This window comes from Cebus imitator, unplaced genomic scaffold, assembly GCF_001604975.1.
Source record: "Cebus imitator isolate Cc_AM_T3 unplaced genomic scaffold, Cebus_imitator-1.0 Scaffold41, whole genome shotgun sequence".
NCBI classification, from domain to species: Eukaryota; Metazoa; Chordata; class Mammalia; order Primates; family Cebidae; genus Cebus; species Cebus imitator.
Genome location: NW_016107356.1, coordinates 8,416,391 through 8,432,000, shown reverse-complemented (window position 1 = coordinate 8,432,000; position 15,610 = coordinate 8,416,391). Strand labels below are relative to the sequence as shown.

Sequence of the window (15,610 nt, the reverse complement as noted above, 5' to 3'; positions counted from 1 at the left end):
GTTGCAAAATTGGTTATATTTTTTAGCAAACATTGCCAACACACTGCATTTTGCTAAAGTGTTTAACATTTTGATGACCAAAAAGTCAGTGTCATTGTATAGTGAGACTATCTTCAAGAAAATCTGCATATTTAGTGCTAAGGCTTATTTTACTTCATGTAAACATAAAGTATATGTGTTTTTAAAAATGATATACCCCATGCATATTCCAAAGTACTACACAGTTTTTGAAAGGAATGGACCATGGGGTATGTTTCACATCTGACATATTATAGTGTAATCCATATTCCTCCTATAACACTTAGTTCTGGAAATGTCCGAGTTTAGGCAGGCACTAGTCCTGACGTCAGTATTGTGTACAGAGAAAACAAACATTCTCTACATTTACCAATTTGATACAACTCATGATGGGAATGTATTGAACAATCTAAAATTATTGTAAAGTGGAATATTTTTCAGGCTTCAAAATCATTAACAGTGGTGTAGAACAATTATACAATCTCCACGGTCAAATCTCACCCCCCAGATTCATGCCTTTAATCTTGTATTCAGATCTGTGTAATTCATCTTTGCTCCTAAAACATGTATATTTCTTTGTGTTCTATAATAATGAACGATGCAAATATCTCAAAAACATTTCTATATTATAAATGTTAGATTTTAATTTTAACAAGTAAAAAATGTGACCACTTTGTAAAGTAACGTCAATTCCAGGAATTTAAAGTCAAGAATGAGGCATGCTGGAAATCTCTCTAAAGGCTTTTCTGAGGGACGTTTAGCGCCCTCTAGTGACAGCAATTCAAGCCATTCAAAGGGAACTTCCCTGCGAGGCTCACGTCTGGTTTCTAGCTGGCAAGCAAACAATGCAGCGTAGTTCTTTGGGCAGGAGGTGGTTGCTTCCTAAAATCCTTGAGGCATGATTATTTTTGTAGCTGTGAATAAAGGATGGAATAGTCTCCCTCAGGCAACTGCACCGTGGGACAGCCATGATTTCTTCTTATCGGCTATAATATTCTTTGGCTTATCATGGCCAGTCCACTCAGAACAAACACTTCTAGTACTCCCTGAACACTGCAGCCTTTCCCAAACATGTGCTGAGATCTGTGTGGGTTCAGATGACAACAACCAATTTACTGACATCATCGTTTCAGTTCAAGTTTGTGCATTTAACAGGATTGAACACATTTGCGTATGAGTGAATTGGAACAGAACTGACCTGCCTTCACTTCAGCTGCACCTCTGTGTCCTCTGCGTTGCTTGCAGTGGGAGAGAATACAGTGTGGAGAGGTCAGGTATAGAGAGGGTGCGAGGGCCGAGGAGGGCTCCGGTGGAGAGGATGCCATGTAGAGTGTACCATGTAGCAGCTACGGCTCGGAGACAGACTCCCAGTGTTCTGTGCTCCTGACTTCAAGCATGGGTGTAGGGGTTCATCGCATCTGCAGGAAGCCTGGTGATACTCATACAAATAGGAATGAACCTGTGGCAAATATTTTTTGCCTTTGCTTCATTTCTGATTCCATTTGTGATAGAAATAGATTAGCAAATAAATCATTGAATGAGGCGATGTTGAATTAAAGTCCACCTCAACTTAAAACTAAAAGCCAAGTTTAGAAAACAGCAGGAAACATTAATGCAGGCTTCTCTGTAAATTTCTATCAATTGAATACTATCATAGTGCCACTTATTATCTTTAAGAAGTAACCTATATTTTCTTTAAAAATAATTCATAAAGTAATGACAGATTAAGACAAAATTAAGTGATGCTCTTTAGTATCTTATAGGTGAGACAGACACAATTCTTAAGAAATCATTTAAAATTCGAACTAGAAATCAAAATCAAAATTAATTTCAATGACCTGGGATAAATTCTCAGTTCGACCAAGGATGGTGACAGGTGACAGTGCTTGGGAAAGGACACTTTGGATCTGAGTTGGGGGCAGAGGGGATGCCAGTCTCTGGGGAGATGGCCAGATGCCTTTGTGAATCTTAATTACATGCCCTGTAGGCATACAAAGCCTCATGGTCACCAATGGCAACAAGACGTCTATAACATCTATGCTCAGATACACCCAGTTATATAGATAAAGAAGTTGAAATTCATTTTGTGGTTTCCAAATTATATAGAAAAGTCTAATAATTGGAACAATACACTTAAAAGTTCTTTTAACCTAAATAATTGTGAAAAAATAATTTCTCCTCTTAGGTTTTTTTTTTTAAACCACAGATAATACATTAACATATTTGGAGTCCTTGATAATGGTTTTAATATTCCTGCATTTTTAAAGTCATATGGAGTTGAGTAAGAGCAAAATTGGCATAAACTTGAGAATATGTGGGATGCTTATGAAATTGTGTTTATTGAAATCATTGCTCCATATGAGCTTATAGAACTGAACTGACGTGTGCTTCAATTTTGGGGAAATTGCAACTTGGTGTTGAGAAGTTGAGGATTTGGTATGTGATAACAGTTTCCTTGTATCTATTAGTTCAGATCAACCAAGAGACTGAAGAAGACATTAACTACTTAGAGAAAGTGTTGAAACAATGGTTATTTAAATTGTAATTGGATTATTTCTTAATGTGCTGCTGGGGGATATGGCACTCCCCCTCCATACACAGGCTCATACACTCACACGCTCGTACACACATACTCACGTAGTTTTATCCAATGGAGTGAAGCCATAATCATGAAGTATGCTGTGAACAGAAAAACCGTCCTTAAACAGCACTGAATGGGTGACCTTGAGGGCTTCAAGTGCCTTAGAGCCGCATATGTTCTCAGGCAAATCCTCCAACTGACGCCGGTGGAAAAGTTCCACTGAGCGATGGAGTTTTCCATTGTGTGGGCAGCCCCAGATGCTTGATTCTTATCTGCAATCTCAGGCATGTGCCTGGCAAAAATCCTTGGGCCGTTGTTCTTGCAGGGCTCTCATGAATAATCCAAACACTATGTATTTTAAATTCGTGTGTCATCTTAGGGACAGTATACAGCACTTTTGTCCTATTGTTTTGTCCTTTAAAACCTGCGTTCCATGGGTCGCGTCCAAGCTCTGAAGTTTTATGTGTGTAGAATTTGAGGAGACTGAGATAGGCTTTCCGAATGCCGAGACAGGCGGTGACTATATAGAGTCCTGTAATCCTGGCTTCCTGAGTGCCTACTGGAGTTCCTGGCAGGAAAAGGCATGCCATTAATATCACCTGAATGGATTGATGTCACATAGATGACCTCCAGAAATCTCATGAGCATTTCTGGGTTTTCTTAATACAATGCCAAAAAAAAAAAAAAAAAAAAAGCTTCTCTGTGCCTGCTGTGGACATTTAAAAGGTTTGACCCTAAGAGTATCCTGGGCTGTACTTTGCGCAGAACAGGCCTGTATTTTTCAGATAGTTACATAAATATACAACGTTGCATGTTACTGACACATTTTTATATTAGGATATAATTTATGTTTATTACAAATTTATTTTTTTAAAATATCAGTGAACCAAAGAAAATGAGGGGAAAAAGCCAAAAAGATTCTCTGCCATTAGTATTATAATATATAGCTGTCAGGATTTTTACTTTGCCTTTTTATTTTTTTTTTGTATTTTGATTATGACAAAAACTTATTTTTTATTTTTTCTGAGACAAAATCTCACTTTGTTTCCTAGGCTGGAGTGCAGTGGTGCAATCTCAGCTCACTGCAACCTCTACCTTCTGGGTTCAAGTGATTCTTTTGCTTCCGCCTCCTGAGTAGCTGGGACTGTAGGCATGTGCCACCATCCAGCTAATTTTTGTATTTTTAGTAGAGACTGGGTTTCACTATGTGGGTCAGGCTGGTCTTGAACTCCTGACATCATGATCCGCCCTCCTCCGCCTCCCAAAGTGCTGGGATTACAGGCATGAGCTACTGCCCCCTACCCGACAAAGGCTTATTTAGCTAAAGATCTAATATGAAAACATACGTGACCTAATTTTTACATCACAGTAAAACAGGCTCTTTGGAGAGGAGACATGGGTTTCTCTGCTGAACAGCCATTATTTATACTCATTCCAAGGTTTCTAACATGACGATACTATTTCCCTGTATTACCACCATTCCAATATTGTTCTGCTGCCAACTAGTTGACATCTCCACACATTCATCTATCACAAGATTCATAAAGGGATCAAGTCCTCGTAATATTTCTTGGATATGTCTGCCACCACTCAATTTCATTTTTCAACTTGGGAACGTGAGCTTCACTCATGGTGTCTATTCCTCCAGTTCGCAAATGCCTTGGAGCAGAAGGCATGGCCACCCTCAACTGCCTTTTTATTTTAACAAAATGGGTCTGTGATATAATTCTCCTATATACTGTGATTTTTAACTAACCAAGTAGCATATCAGAGCAGTTTTCCATATTGCTAAGTATTCATCTACTATATCATTTTCCTGCAGTGTTTTTGAGGAGGTTGGGCATTCCATTGTGTGGATGCTTAACACAGGGATAAAGACATGAATGAGTCATGAGTGAATCTTCTGTTGTGTCCCCACAGATGTGGAGGTTCAGAGGGGTCCCCTCTCTTTGCTCTGCTCATGTATCACACCGAGAACCATGTGGCTATCATTCAGAGTGTTCTCAGCTCCTGACCTTCATTCCCATATTTCACACAGAGAATTTAGTAAGACAATAAGGATGAAAACTTATCCAATCTTTAGAAAATGGGAAGAAATGGGCCTGGCATGGTGGCTCACACCTGTAATCCCAGCACTCTGGGAGGCCCAGGCAGGCAGATCACGAGGTCAAGATATTGAGCCCATCCTGGCCAACATAGTGAAACCCTGGCTCTACTAAAAATACAAAAATTAACTGGGCATGGTGGTGCATGCCTGTAGTCCCAAATACTCAGGAGGCTGAGGCAGGAGAATCGCTTGAACCTGGGAGGTGGAGGTTTCGGTGAGCCGAGATCATGCCGCAGTATTCCATCCTGGTGAGAGAGCAAAACTGAAAAAAAAAAAAAAAAAGAAAAGAAAAAGGAAATGATTTTAGGATAAATAAATAATAGTGCTTGTTTTATTGTGACAGTGAGTTTATGGTATATTTATTTTATATTATTTTGTTTCTATTTTGGAGTAAAATGTGAGCAGACTTGTGAAGGGTTTGGCAAATTCACAGGAGATGGGTTTGTAGTGGAGAAACACACCATGGAAATGTGCAGTTTCTTCATAGGTTCTGCTGTCCACAGCCACTGAGTGGATTGAGCTGGTCCAGTGTGGTGTTTGCTGCATCTCAAGGAGGGTGAAAAAGGATCCTGTCCTGATGAGCTCATGACAGGATGGGCCTCAGGTAGGGTCGTGTGCTGGGCTGCCCCCTAACTTGGTTTGTGTGGTGACCTGGAGGCCATCTTTCCCTAGGGAGTGGAAGTATCAGGTGGGAAAGGCATCCTGATTCTTAGGCTGCTGGGTGCTCTAGGGCTGAGGCCATTTAATAGTATAAACTTGGGGTACAGGTGAGGAAAGATGAAGTCGTATCTATATCTTCAGATAATTTCCCTGTAGGATAACATTTGGGAAATGGTTTCTGCACTACTGTATTCTAGTTAATAGATGTGCCTTGTGCTATCAAGAGTCCGAGGGTTTTTTTTTTTAAACACTTTGCATTAAATAATCAAAGATTACCAGGCTTGGATGCTATTATGCCATTTGGGACATCAAGAATTACTCTCTTTGAAGACGAAAGGAATTAATCAGACATTTTGTCATTCGAAATGAGGAAGAGTTTCCTTTGTAAAATTTTGGAGCAGAATTTACAACTCATTGTCCCCAAATTAACTTTTTATTAGATTACTATGTTTTATGCATTTCCAAAATTAGATCCAGTGAAATTTATGGATCGAATATTCAGGACGTTGATCAAATAATACCATCTGTTTTTCTTTTTTTTAGTATCCAGTGAAGAAATTTGTCTCTTATAAAACAATATTTTTATTAGTTAGAAGATGAAGGGTAAATGCATGCATCGATGTTATATATAAATAAATATAGAAGACAGAGATTGAGAGAGAGAGAGCACATGTGAGAGAAAGCCGAGCAAATGATGTACACTGGCACCAGTAGACACAGAGTTACCCAGGCGAAGGGTATTAGGAGTTTTGTGTATTATCTTGTAGCTTTTCTGTAAGTTGGAAGCTATTTCCAAATAGAGATGCAAGAAATCCCACTGTTCACAGTTAAGGTCAAACCATCACTGAAGCTTTAGGTCCCCGTAGAAAAGTTGATCTTTCCTGCTGCAGGGAACAACTGAGGGCTGGGTTAGCAACAGGAGGTGTGGGTGAGGTAGGACCACACAGGATTTTCTCCCATGGCTATTTTGTCAGCAAAGCGTTCATCTTATTTAAAGCTGGTGTTTGGTGAATGCATAACAGGGTGTCACGTGTTGTGGAGGCCACAGTTACCATTCCACATTGACCCTTCTTAGGACAGAACAAAAAGCAAGGAGTCTCAGGGAAGCTAAGAGAGCTTTTCTCATCAGCACTCCGGAATTCTGGTGGAAGCTGCCCAGATAAAACAGCTCAGGACTTTGAAATTTTCAAGGAAACAAAATTTTAATCAGCCTGCCATCTTATTCATTGTTCAGAGATGAAAGGAGCAGAAGTCAACACCCCTCAAAATGTAGGTGCCGACAGCTTAGGGACTGATTTTCACGGAATGATTTTCTTAAAATATACTCTTTCTTTTCTTTTCCTTCTTTCTCTTCTTCCCTCCCTCCCTTCTTTCTTTTCTTCTTTCCCTTCTTCTCTCCTTTCCTCGTTCCCTCCTTCCCTCCTTCCTTCCTTCCTTCATTCCTTTCTCTCTTCCTTCCTTTCTCCTTCTTCTTCCTTTTTTCTTGCCCTCTTCCTCCCTCCTCCTCCTCCTCCTCTCCTTCTTCCCCATTTCCCTCCTTAACTTTCTCGTCCTCCTCCTTCTATCCTAACGCAAGGTGATAAGTCAGAGGTAAATAAAAGCCAGAATGGCCTGGGCTGGTGGACAGAGCTCTGACACATGCCAGCCTAAATTCTAAGTGAAATCCATTTATTGAACATCTGCCTCTGAAACCAGGAATTGCTGGATGACTCAGGATTTGGTCTATTGTGTTCTCAGGGTCCCCTATTGAGACCACACCTCTTTATGGGTCCTGCGTTCCTGTAGTTAGATTCAAAGCAAAATGTTTCTTCCAAGCAGTTTCCTGAAAATGAGTAATTAGAGTCCTGAAACCCTCTAAGGAATGTTCAGGCCTGCATTAGCTGTACTTCCTTCGAGGAGAAAACAGACGTGTGACCCTGAACTTATAGCTTGGATTTTAAACATGTAGTGGGGCCCTCACATGGCATCTCTGGGTAGTCAAAAGGTCTGTGAGGATCTGTTGTCTGCAACATGGATATTTGTCAGAGTGAGGCCAGCTGACTGACATTCTGGGACATTTGTAGTAATTTTAGTTATTTGGATTTTAAATAAATACTTGAAAACAAGACTTGAGTAGGTTTATTTTTCCTCTTTATTTTTCTTGTTCACTTTAAGCCTAGAGTCTTTGCGTTTTCGGCAACTTTGTGGTAGAACAAACAAGAACTGCGTGTATTTGGAAGGAGAAAATGAAACTGTTCTGGAACACTCATATGAAATGTTGAATAAATATAGGTTGTTAAAAATTAGGCAGTAAATAAATGGCTGTTACTAAACATGGCCATCGATTAACATGAAGTAGACTCCGCCTGCAAAGTTTCCTTGTAGGAAAAAGGAGTCCAAGTCCTCTGTCCTAGTCAGAATTGCACCTAGTAAGAAATGCTGTGAAGAATTGGGCTGCAAAGGGCTGGCGCCAGGGCAGTGGGGCGCCCTCAATGCCTTGGCTGCAAGGTGGTGCTCGCAGCTTGTGTGAAGCCATGCGGTGCCCCATCACATCTGCGTCCTGCCTGGGTCTCAGACCCGTGTGTCACACAGTGGCACACCGGTCACACCTGCTGTGGCAGTCCCCATCCCAATTGATGCCTTTTTAAAAAAGAATTAAAAAAAAAATCTCCTGGCTGCATATCATCAAGAAAAACAACATTGTTTTCAGGGTCTCTTATCTCTCCACTCCCAAATATCCTGTTTCTTTGGGCTGGACAGCCAGGACCAATAGAAACCTCTTCCTGCCATTGGCTGACTTCATTTCCCAGACTTAGCACAATCTCATCCGCTCTAAACAACCTCATCAAAACTACTTTCTGGTCAGAGAGAAGCAATAATTATTATTAACATTTATTAACGATCAATAAACTTGATTGCATTATGGCCAGCACTATTAAGGTAAGGAAAGGGTTCCTTTTAATTTGACAAAATCTTGTTCTTGTTACTCTTTTCTTTGGTTTCCTTTATCAAGGCAGATAAGTTAGGGTTGGGCAACACCCCCACTGCCACAATAGAGGACAACAAGATTTCCTTTGCACTGCCTAGTAAATTTCCTTTTTCCTACTCCAACCATCCGCAAGGCTTAAAAACTTCAAACTCAGAAAAAAATTGGGGTTTCTAAATTCACTGTTGAGTGCTGTGGATTACTTTTGGAAAGGCTTTTTGGAGCACTTCTGAATTTTCAGATTCTCTAACTATCCCTAACGGTGCCTGGATGTGTGTCTCAGAAAAGGCAGCAGACTCTGAGCGGTTGAAGGGTCAGGTCAAAGCAAAAGATGGGTTTGTGAATGTCGGACATTTGGAGGTTCTTCGTTGGCTCCTTAGCATCAGGGATGCCAGCCAGTCCCTGTGGAAGCAAAGAGAGACTCGGCAAGTGGCTGCTGGTAACGGGACATGCAAATGTTGACTTGATTTGTGGGACATCCATGCTGAGAATTGAGTGTTCTCGTAACTCAAATGGTGGTAATTCGGTTTGTTCTATTATATATTTATCTTCAATAAAATACCTACTCTCTCTGCACTGTGAGTAAGACTTCTTCCTAGCGATGGTTGGTTTGCGGGGATTAGAAAGCAAGGGGCTGTCGGTTCGCTGTGCTCTGGGGTGTTTGGTCTGATGTGTTTTCTTGCATACGTTTCTAGTAGACAGCATATAGAGATTAAAGCGGAGGTACATCTGCATAGGTACAATCCTAAATAGAGCCTGATTCCTGGTAATGAAACCAATTTAATGGTGACTCAAGTCAAGGGGCATGCAGTCTTGAGTAGGGGTCTGGTCAGTTATTTCCAAGGCCACCATACCTTCGTGACATTTGTAGAAATGTGAAAAATCAGCAGCAAAAGCGGACACTGAGTGGAGGAGAAAGAAAACTGTGTTTGTTGCATGCCTGTAGTTTTGCTGCATGAAGGTGAGAGGCATTTGGCGGTGTTTTCATCAGGCTTTTAGTTGGAAAGCGCAGAAGAAAATGGAAGGGTGCCCAGAATTGGGCCAAGCCATTTTCAAAAATACTCTTTGGTTTGACGTTTTCATAATTTGAAATATTTGTATTAGAAGATTTGACTCATATGTACCATAGGAACTGTATTTCAGAAGTTCAGTTTTTATTTCTCAAGGTGTATTCAATAATATATTAAAAATCTGTGTACCAAGAGCTTTCACCTTATAGAGATTTTTCTTTCTCTGGCCTCCAGGATTGGAATCTGCTGAAATACGGCTGCTATAGAAAGGAATTATAAAATTGAGGGTTTGATGTGCCCTATTTTTAGCAACGTGAATAGAAATTACTTGATTTTGTAACCCAAAATGCTATCTTTTTTTGTTCTTATTTTCATCTTTATTTATATTCATGTTTGTTAAATCAAATATTCTGTGTAAATCTTGAATAACTTGAATACAATCTTATCTATTTTTTCCAAAAAAAATCAGTGCATTAAAAAGAACATCGAAATAACAGACCATTTTTAAGAAGGTAGGTACATTTTACAAAACATCCAATGTGCTATACTGCTCAATTTAAAATATATATTTATGAATACATGAAGTTATTTTGAAAGTGTGAATGTTTTGTGATTTTCTGAACAATTTTTTGGAAATAATAGTTTACAATTATCTAAGATACTATGCTTGATTTTACATTTTATGACATTGTGTTATGTGTTTATTGTACGTATCCCAGGTGGACCTTTAGAATGACTACAGGTGAATTTTTTTTTAATCCTCTGTTAAAATAAAATAGACCCTCTTTAAAGGTGACTTCCTTTAAGACCTGTTTCTGTTAGATTTCCTGGGTAAAGTAATGAGATGATTTTACAGCCTTGTTTATAGAGTGGAAAAAGGAGGTCCTGAGACTGTTGACTACAGTTTTAATTACGTTAGTGCAAAGCCCAAATTAGCATAGGGAAAATTATGGCTGTCCACTGGAATTAGGAAACAGTCCCTCATACAGGCAGTTTCCAGCCTCCAGTGCACTCTGTTTTTTGTTGTTTCAGTAAATAAATCAATTAGTCGATCAGGCATCAGATGCTCTGAATTTTTTAAGCTGGTATTCCGCATTTGAGTGGAGTTCTTATTTTTTTGCATTAACATTTGCAAGACCCTGTGAGACACTATGAAGGGCTAAATATTCTTATCCAGTCTTTGTGATTCTTACCATCGTTTTCCCTTGGTAACTTGAAATTGGGAGCAGAATGTTTCAACTGGAAGAAGAAAAGGCATTTTGGGAACTTATGTGAGAGTGCTCATTTGTCTCTGTCTGTGAATTTTAAGATCAGCCTAAGCATTCTAGTAAAGACTCGGAAGCAGCAAAGCGGATAGTTTGCAGACAATTCGGGATTGGTTTTGGCGCTTCCCTCGGGTCTCGGTGACATCTGACAATACTGAGAGGTGCTGAACCTCACCGGCCCCACGGTCCCCACAAATAGCATAGTATTTGCTTACAGACTCCAGAGATCCTGCTGTTACTCTGAAAACTTGATTGTGCGTCAGTCAGGAATTTTAGCCTAATTTCACACTTTCCTGATTCCTTTTTTTTAATGCCATCTATAATTTGGGAAGTCTAATGAAGCCTACAGTCCCTTCTCAGAATAATTTTCAGGTGCATAAAAAGAAATACATAGAATTACAACAGAAACACTGTTCTCTCCCAGAACCTTTTAAAAAGAACATGAACCCCAGGTTGCAAGTTCTGATCCTAGAAAGATCCTTAATGTGTCCAAAGGGAATGTGGGGGATTTTCCATCATCACGGAGATCTGATATTGAAGGATGAGGAGAGAGCAAGTAGCTGGCAGCAGCATTGGGGCAAGCATCTTAAAAACCAGAAAAGACATGGAAAGTTACTAACAAGGCTGGACGGAGATCTGAGGGCAGCCTAGGCTATTTCCATGACTTGCCTAAAGAAGTTACTTTGAATTAACAGAGGTTGAAAGGTTTGATGGTAATTGAAACACGACTTGATAGGACTAGATTTTATTAAAGATATAAAGCTTGTGTTTTATATGCCATGTTTGGACATGTTTGAACATTTGCTGTCATATGCAAAGGAAACATATTAGGACTAAGAATGATGTGAAGAAAGTTAACTCCTCATAGAATTTTGATGGATGTGATTAATGAGTTTAATAGCTACAGATATATGAAAATTTTTCATCAATCCATCGGCTAAGTGAAATACGAATTGCTTCAGTCTTTGTTACTTTGGGGGGATTCCGGGAGAATGGAAAGAAAACCAGGTGCAAAATGCCGCTGCCCTGTTGTGTGTAAGTCCTTTCAGAGCATGCTCTGAGTATCTGTCCCTGCCGAAAAGTAGCTTTACAGAGCACTGTCTTAAAGCAGCCAGCTGCTCCTGTTCATGGGCAGCTCTGTGATCAGGGCTGCCCTCTGTGGACACCACACCCTTCTCCCCAGCCTCTGCGTGTGTGTGCATGAACCCATGCATGCCAGGCACCCTGACTCAGTGACCCCAGAAAACAGGACTGAGAATGGCTAAATCTGTGAACTTTTTTTTTCCCTATGAAATATACTGCAGGACTGCAGTGCTCTCAATGTGCTGAGCCTGAACCATTTCTTAATTATCTACATATATAGTTGAAGCGATTATCTCATAAAATTTTTGTTTTGCAAAAACAGATCTTTATTTAAACACAAACATAGGTTAACCACTCTTGAAAAAGCATTCATAAAAATAGGTAAATGTAACAACCACTTCTGTTATCTTCAGGAAAATATGACTGATAATTAGAAATTTAGAGTAAATTCCCTCTGTGGGAGTGGAGACCCAAAGCCATTATTGACATCCTAACAACTTGGCGGATTTATTGATTTAGCAGCTGACAAAGAGAATCACAGAGTACGAGGCCATGGGGAAGCCAGGCCGTTGAGAGTTTCTCTGAAATGCGAAATCTAAAAGAGACAGGACGGTCTCTGGGCTGTTCCAGTGTTTGGTAGCACACTCTGCTCTGGGAGAGTCTTTTCTTTGGAGCTGCCTCAAATGCTGCAGGAGAGCCTTCTTGTCCCCTCCTTTGACCTGACAGGATAGAGGACAGCTCCCTGGCCTGGGAATTCTGTCAGACCACCCCTGAGAATGCTCCTCTCAGCTTATGTCACCACAGACACACCTGCATTTGCTTCCTTCCTGTTGTGACCCAGGGCAAGGCAGCTAGCCTGTCTGACCTCAGTTTCCTCACCTGTAAAATGGGATCATAATGGCTACTCTGTCTTGCCCACATTCTCAATAAATGGAAGATGCCATCAGACACCCCCACTGATGTAACCTTTTCTACCATATTGTCTTACAGGCTCTGAACTCAATCCTCTTGCCATTTCCCATGACCCTGCTCCAGTGGGAAGCCCACAGCCTCAGACTGCTCTGATGTGTGGCCCCCCACACCCAGGCAGGGTACATCTGGGCCTGGGAAGCCACAGGACAGGGAAGGAAGGAGGAGGGAGCTTGCAGGCATCCTTGCTAAAGGTGTCGCAGGGCCGGTACCACACACGGGGGCAGGTGGAGCGTCCAGGGGCCGCCCGAGGTGGTGCTGGTCAGAGAGGGTTGGCTTCATCCCATTCTGAGGCAAGGCCACTGAAGGAGGGCAGGGGTCTGCGACTGTATCATGCTCCTGGTTAGGGAAGGAACAGCACCCTGGAATACCCTCACTGTCCTCTTTATTCCTGAATTGCAAAAAATGCATCTTGTTCTTTAGCACAAATTATAAACAATAAAAAATGCACATGGTAGAGAAAATGTTTAAAAATCATCACAAAGTCAATACAACTTGTTCAGATCCTAGCCAACCACAGTGAATTCCTAACAGTTGGGATGTGTCTTTCCACTGTGTGTATCATCTGCCTACCTGTCCTGCTCTTCTCAGTCAGCGGAGTTGTACAAGCATTTCTCCATGTCACTAATTTTTTTTGATAAGCAGAATTTTTATGCTTCATTATATTCTGTCTAAAATATGGATTATGATTTTTATAACCATATCCTAGTGTCTGAGGTGATGCAGCTTGAGGTGTTTCACTAATTATATTGCAGTACACTGTCTATTTAAGTTTTTGAATACTTTTTGTTAGTATTGGTGCCTAGGACGGAATTATTGAGCCAATGAGTATACATATTTTTCAAGTCTTTGCAAAATTTAAATATTTGCCAATTTTAAAAATAATTACCAGACTATTCTCTGGAAGAATTATACCAGTTTCCCTTTTTGCTAGCCACACATGAGACCAACTCCATACTACACCCATAAAAACTCTGAATATTTTGCTCTTTGAATCTTTGCCATTCTGACAGATAAGAACTGAATCTCATTTCTTTCTTCAATGTTAGCATTTCATTACATTTTTTGTTTGTTTGTTTGCTGGGAACCCATTTTGGCTAGTGGTCCACTGTGACCTTTGGATTTTTTTCTTATTTATAATATTATTCCCTGTTTGGTCTAGCGTTCTTTCCACATATTTCCCTTACTGACTAAGCTTGGCCAAGACATGTTTTATAAAGTTTAAGATCAATTCTCGTCTGTCCGCCCTCCCACTCTTCATTTTCTTTCTTGTCAGCACATTCTCCCAGCTTTGCTTGTTCTGTTGGTGAGTGTGAATAATTTATGTATACCCACTGACATAGCGAAGCTGTTTTGAGTGATAGCTTATCCATTTCTCCCGTGTCCTCCACAGTGACTGGCAAAGGGTAGAGGGTGAATAGCACTTGTTGAAAACATAAATTTTAATTTTAATTGCTTGAAATCGTAAAGAGAAAGTTAAAATATCAGAGTAATGTAATCATTGCTGTAGACTTCAAATAGAATTCTTACGTTTTTAGAGGCATTTCTCCTAGTAAAATCATATTAATTAAAATTGACTTAGATTGATGTTTAAGAAAGTATAGAAAATGTAGCTGCAGCATCTTGAATTCATAATCCAAACTAACATCTTAATGACTGCTTGGTATGGGCCAAGCCCTGTGCTAGAGCCTTGCAGGGTCTCATGTGATCCTCACAGCAGCCTGGGTACCACTGCTTTCTTACAGATAAGGACAAAGGATTAGAGAGGCCAAGTGACTTACACAAGTCACACAAATCTGTCTCCCTTCTCTTTATCATCATCTGCTCGCTTTTTTCCTGCTATTCACCCTGGCCCTAAATAGTGAATGACTGTGCAGAGAAACATGATGTATTAAGTGTTATGGAGACACATTCAATAACTGGATAATGAAAATTATTATCACTGGCTCCTTTTTATCTACTCTTCTGTGAAAAACCCCATAGGCAGCAGTTCTTATGCTCTAGGTGGCTGATCAAAATAAAGAGCTAGAAAATTCAAGAGCTAAAACCCTAGCACCGAATTCTATGTTTGCTCAGTGACAAAAATTCTTTCCATATTTGGCGAGATCCAAGGGGCAGTGCTTTCAGATTCCAGATCAGCTGCTGATTTAAATTTCCTCATCCCAAGTATCAACTTCCTTGCACTTGTCTTGGGCGTCAATAATGAACACGCAGGTCAGAGTTTTCCGTAAGGCCTTACCAAGTCTTTCAGCAGAATGTTCATGGAATCAAACTCTGGGAAGAATGGTAATCTGCTGTTGTACACAGATAAGTACAGAGACATTTTGAAAAGAAATGCTGAAGCCAAGCAAAATGATTTATTTTTAAAGGGCCACATCAGAATCCAATCATAACATTAACATCAGGACTGTTACTTTAAACACGTTTGTTAAAAACAATGCTTGCCGAATTTTTGAAAATACAATAACATTATGCAAAGATTCCACACTCTTGCATTTGACACGTTCCACTTTTAAATCCTTCCGCCTTGATAATTTAAAATCTTCCTTGCTGTCATGAAATATAACAAATCGTGTGTCAATTTCTTTTTTTTTTTTTTTTTAATTTACCAAGTACTGACACACAGTCAGCACTGGAGACAGGACCCTTCTCCTACGTCCACACTCACATTCCTCCCAAGGCCACTCATTCAGATCATCAGCCAGCAGTGAGTTTCTCATCTCTATGCTCTTTGGGTTCCACTGGGTTATTTTTTCTTTTTTTTTTTAAACTTTGACAGTGTGCACACGATGCTCACCTTTGAGGAAGAAGAAACTGTTGAAACAACACTTCAGAATCTGTCAACACAATTAGTTTATGTCTCAATTTGAGGTAGATGTCCCAAGACATTGCTCCAAGTTAAAAAAAAAAAAAAAAGTATGTGGTTTTGCATTGCGTAGTCCCCTTTGGATC

At 40.1% G+C, this 15,610-nt stretch overlaps 1 protein-coding gene across 5 annotated transcripts in view; it reads left to right on the top strand.

The window, feature by feature from the left end:
* Positions 1-15,610, top strand: part of ERG (ETS transcription factor ERG) — a 280,293-nt gene that overhangs the window by 156,907 nt on the left and 107,776 nt on the right. For 2 of the 5 annotated variants that reach the window (XM_037737671.1, XM_017526257.2), the window contains exon 1: positions 8,149-8,285. The exons of the other annotated variants lie outside the window; for them this stretch is intronic. In XM_037737671.1, coding sequence (XP_037593599.1) covers positions 8,268-8,285 — 18 coding nt within the window. In that variant the 5' untranslated portion in view covers positions 8,149-8,267. Of the gene's footprint in view, positions 1-8,148; positions 8,286-15,610 lie in introns of those variants that run through there. 5 annotated transcript variants of the gene reach the window in all.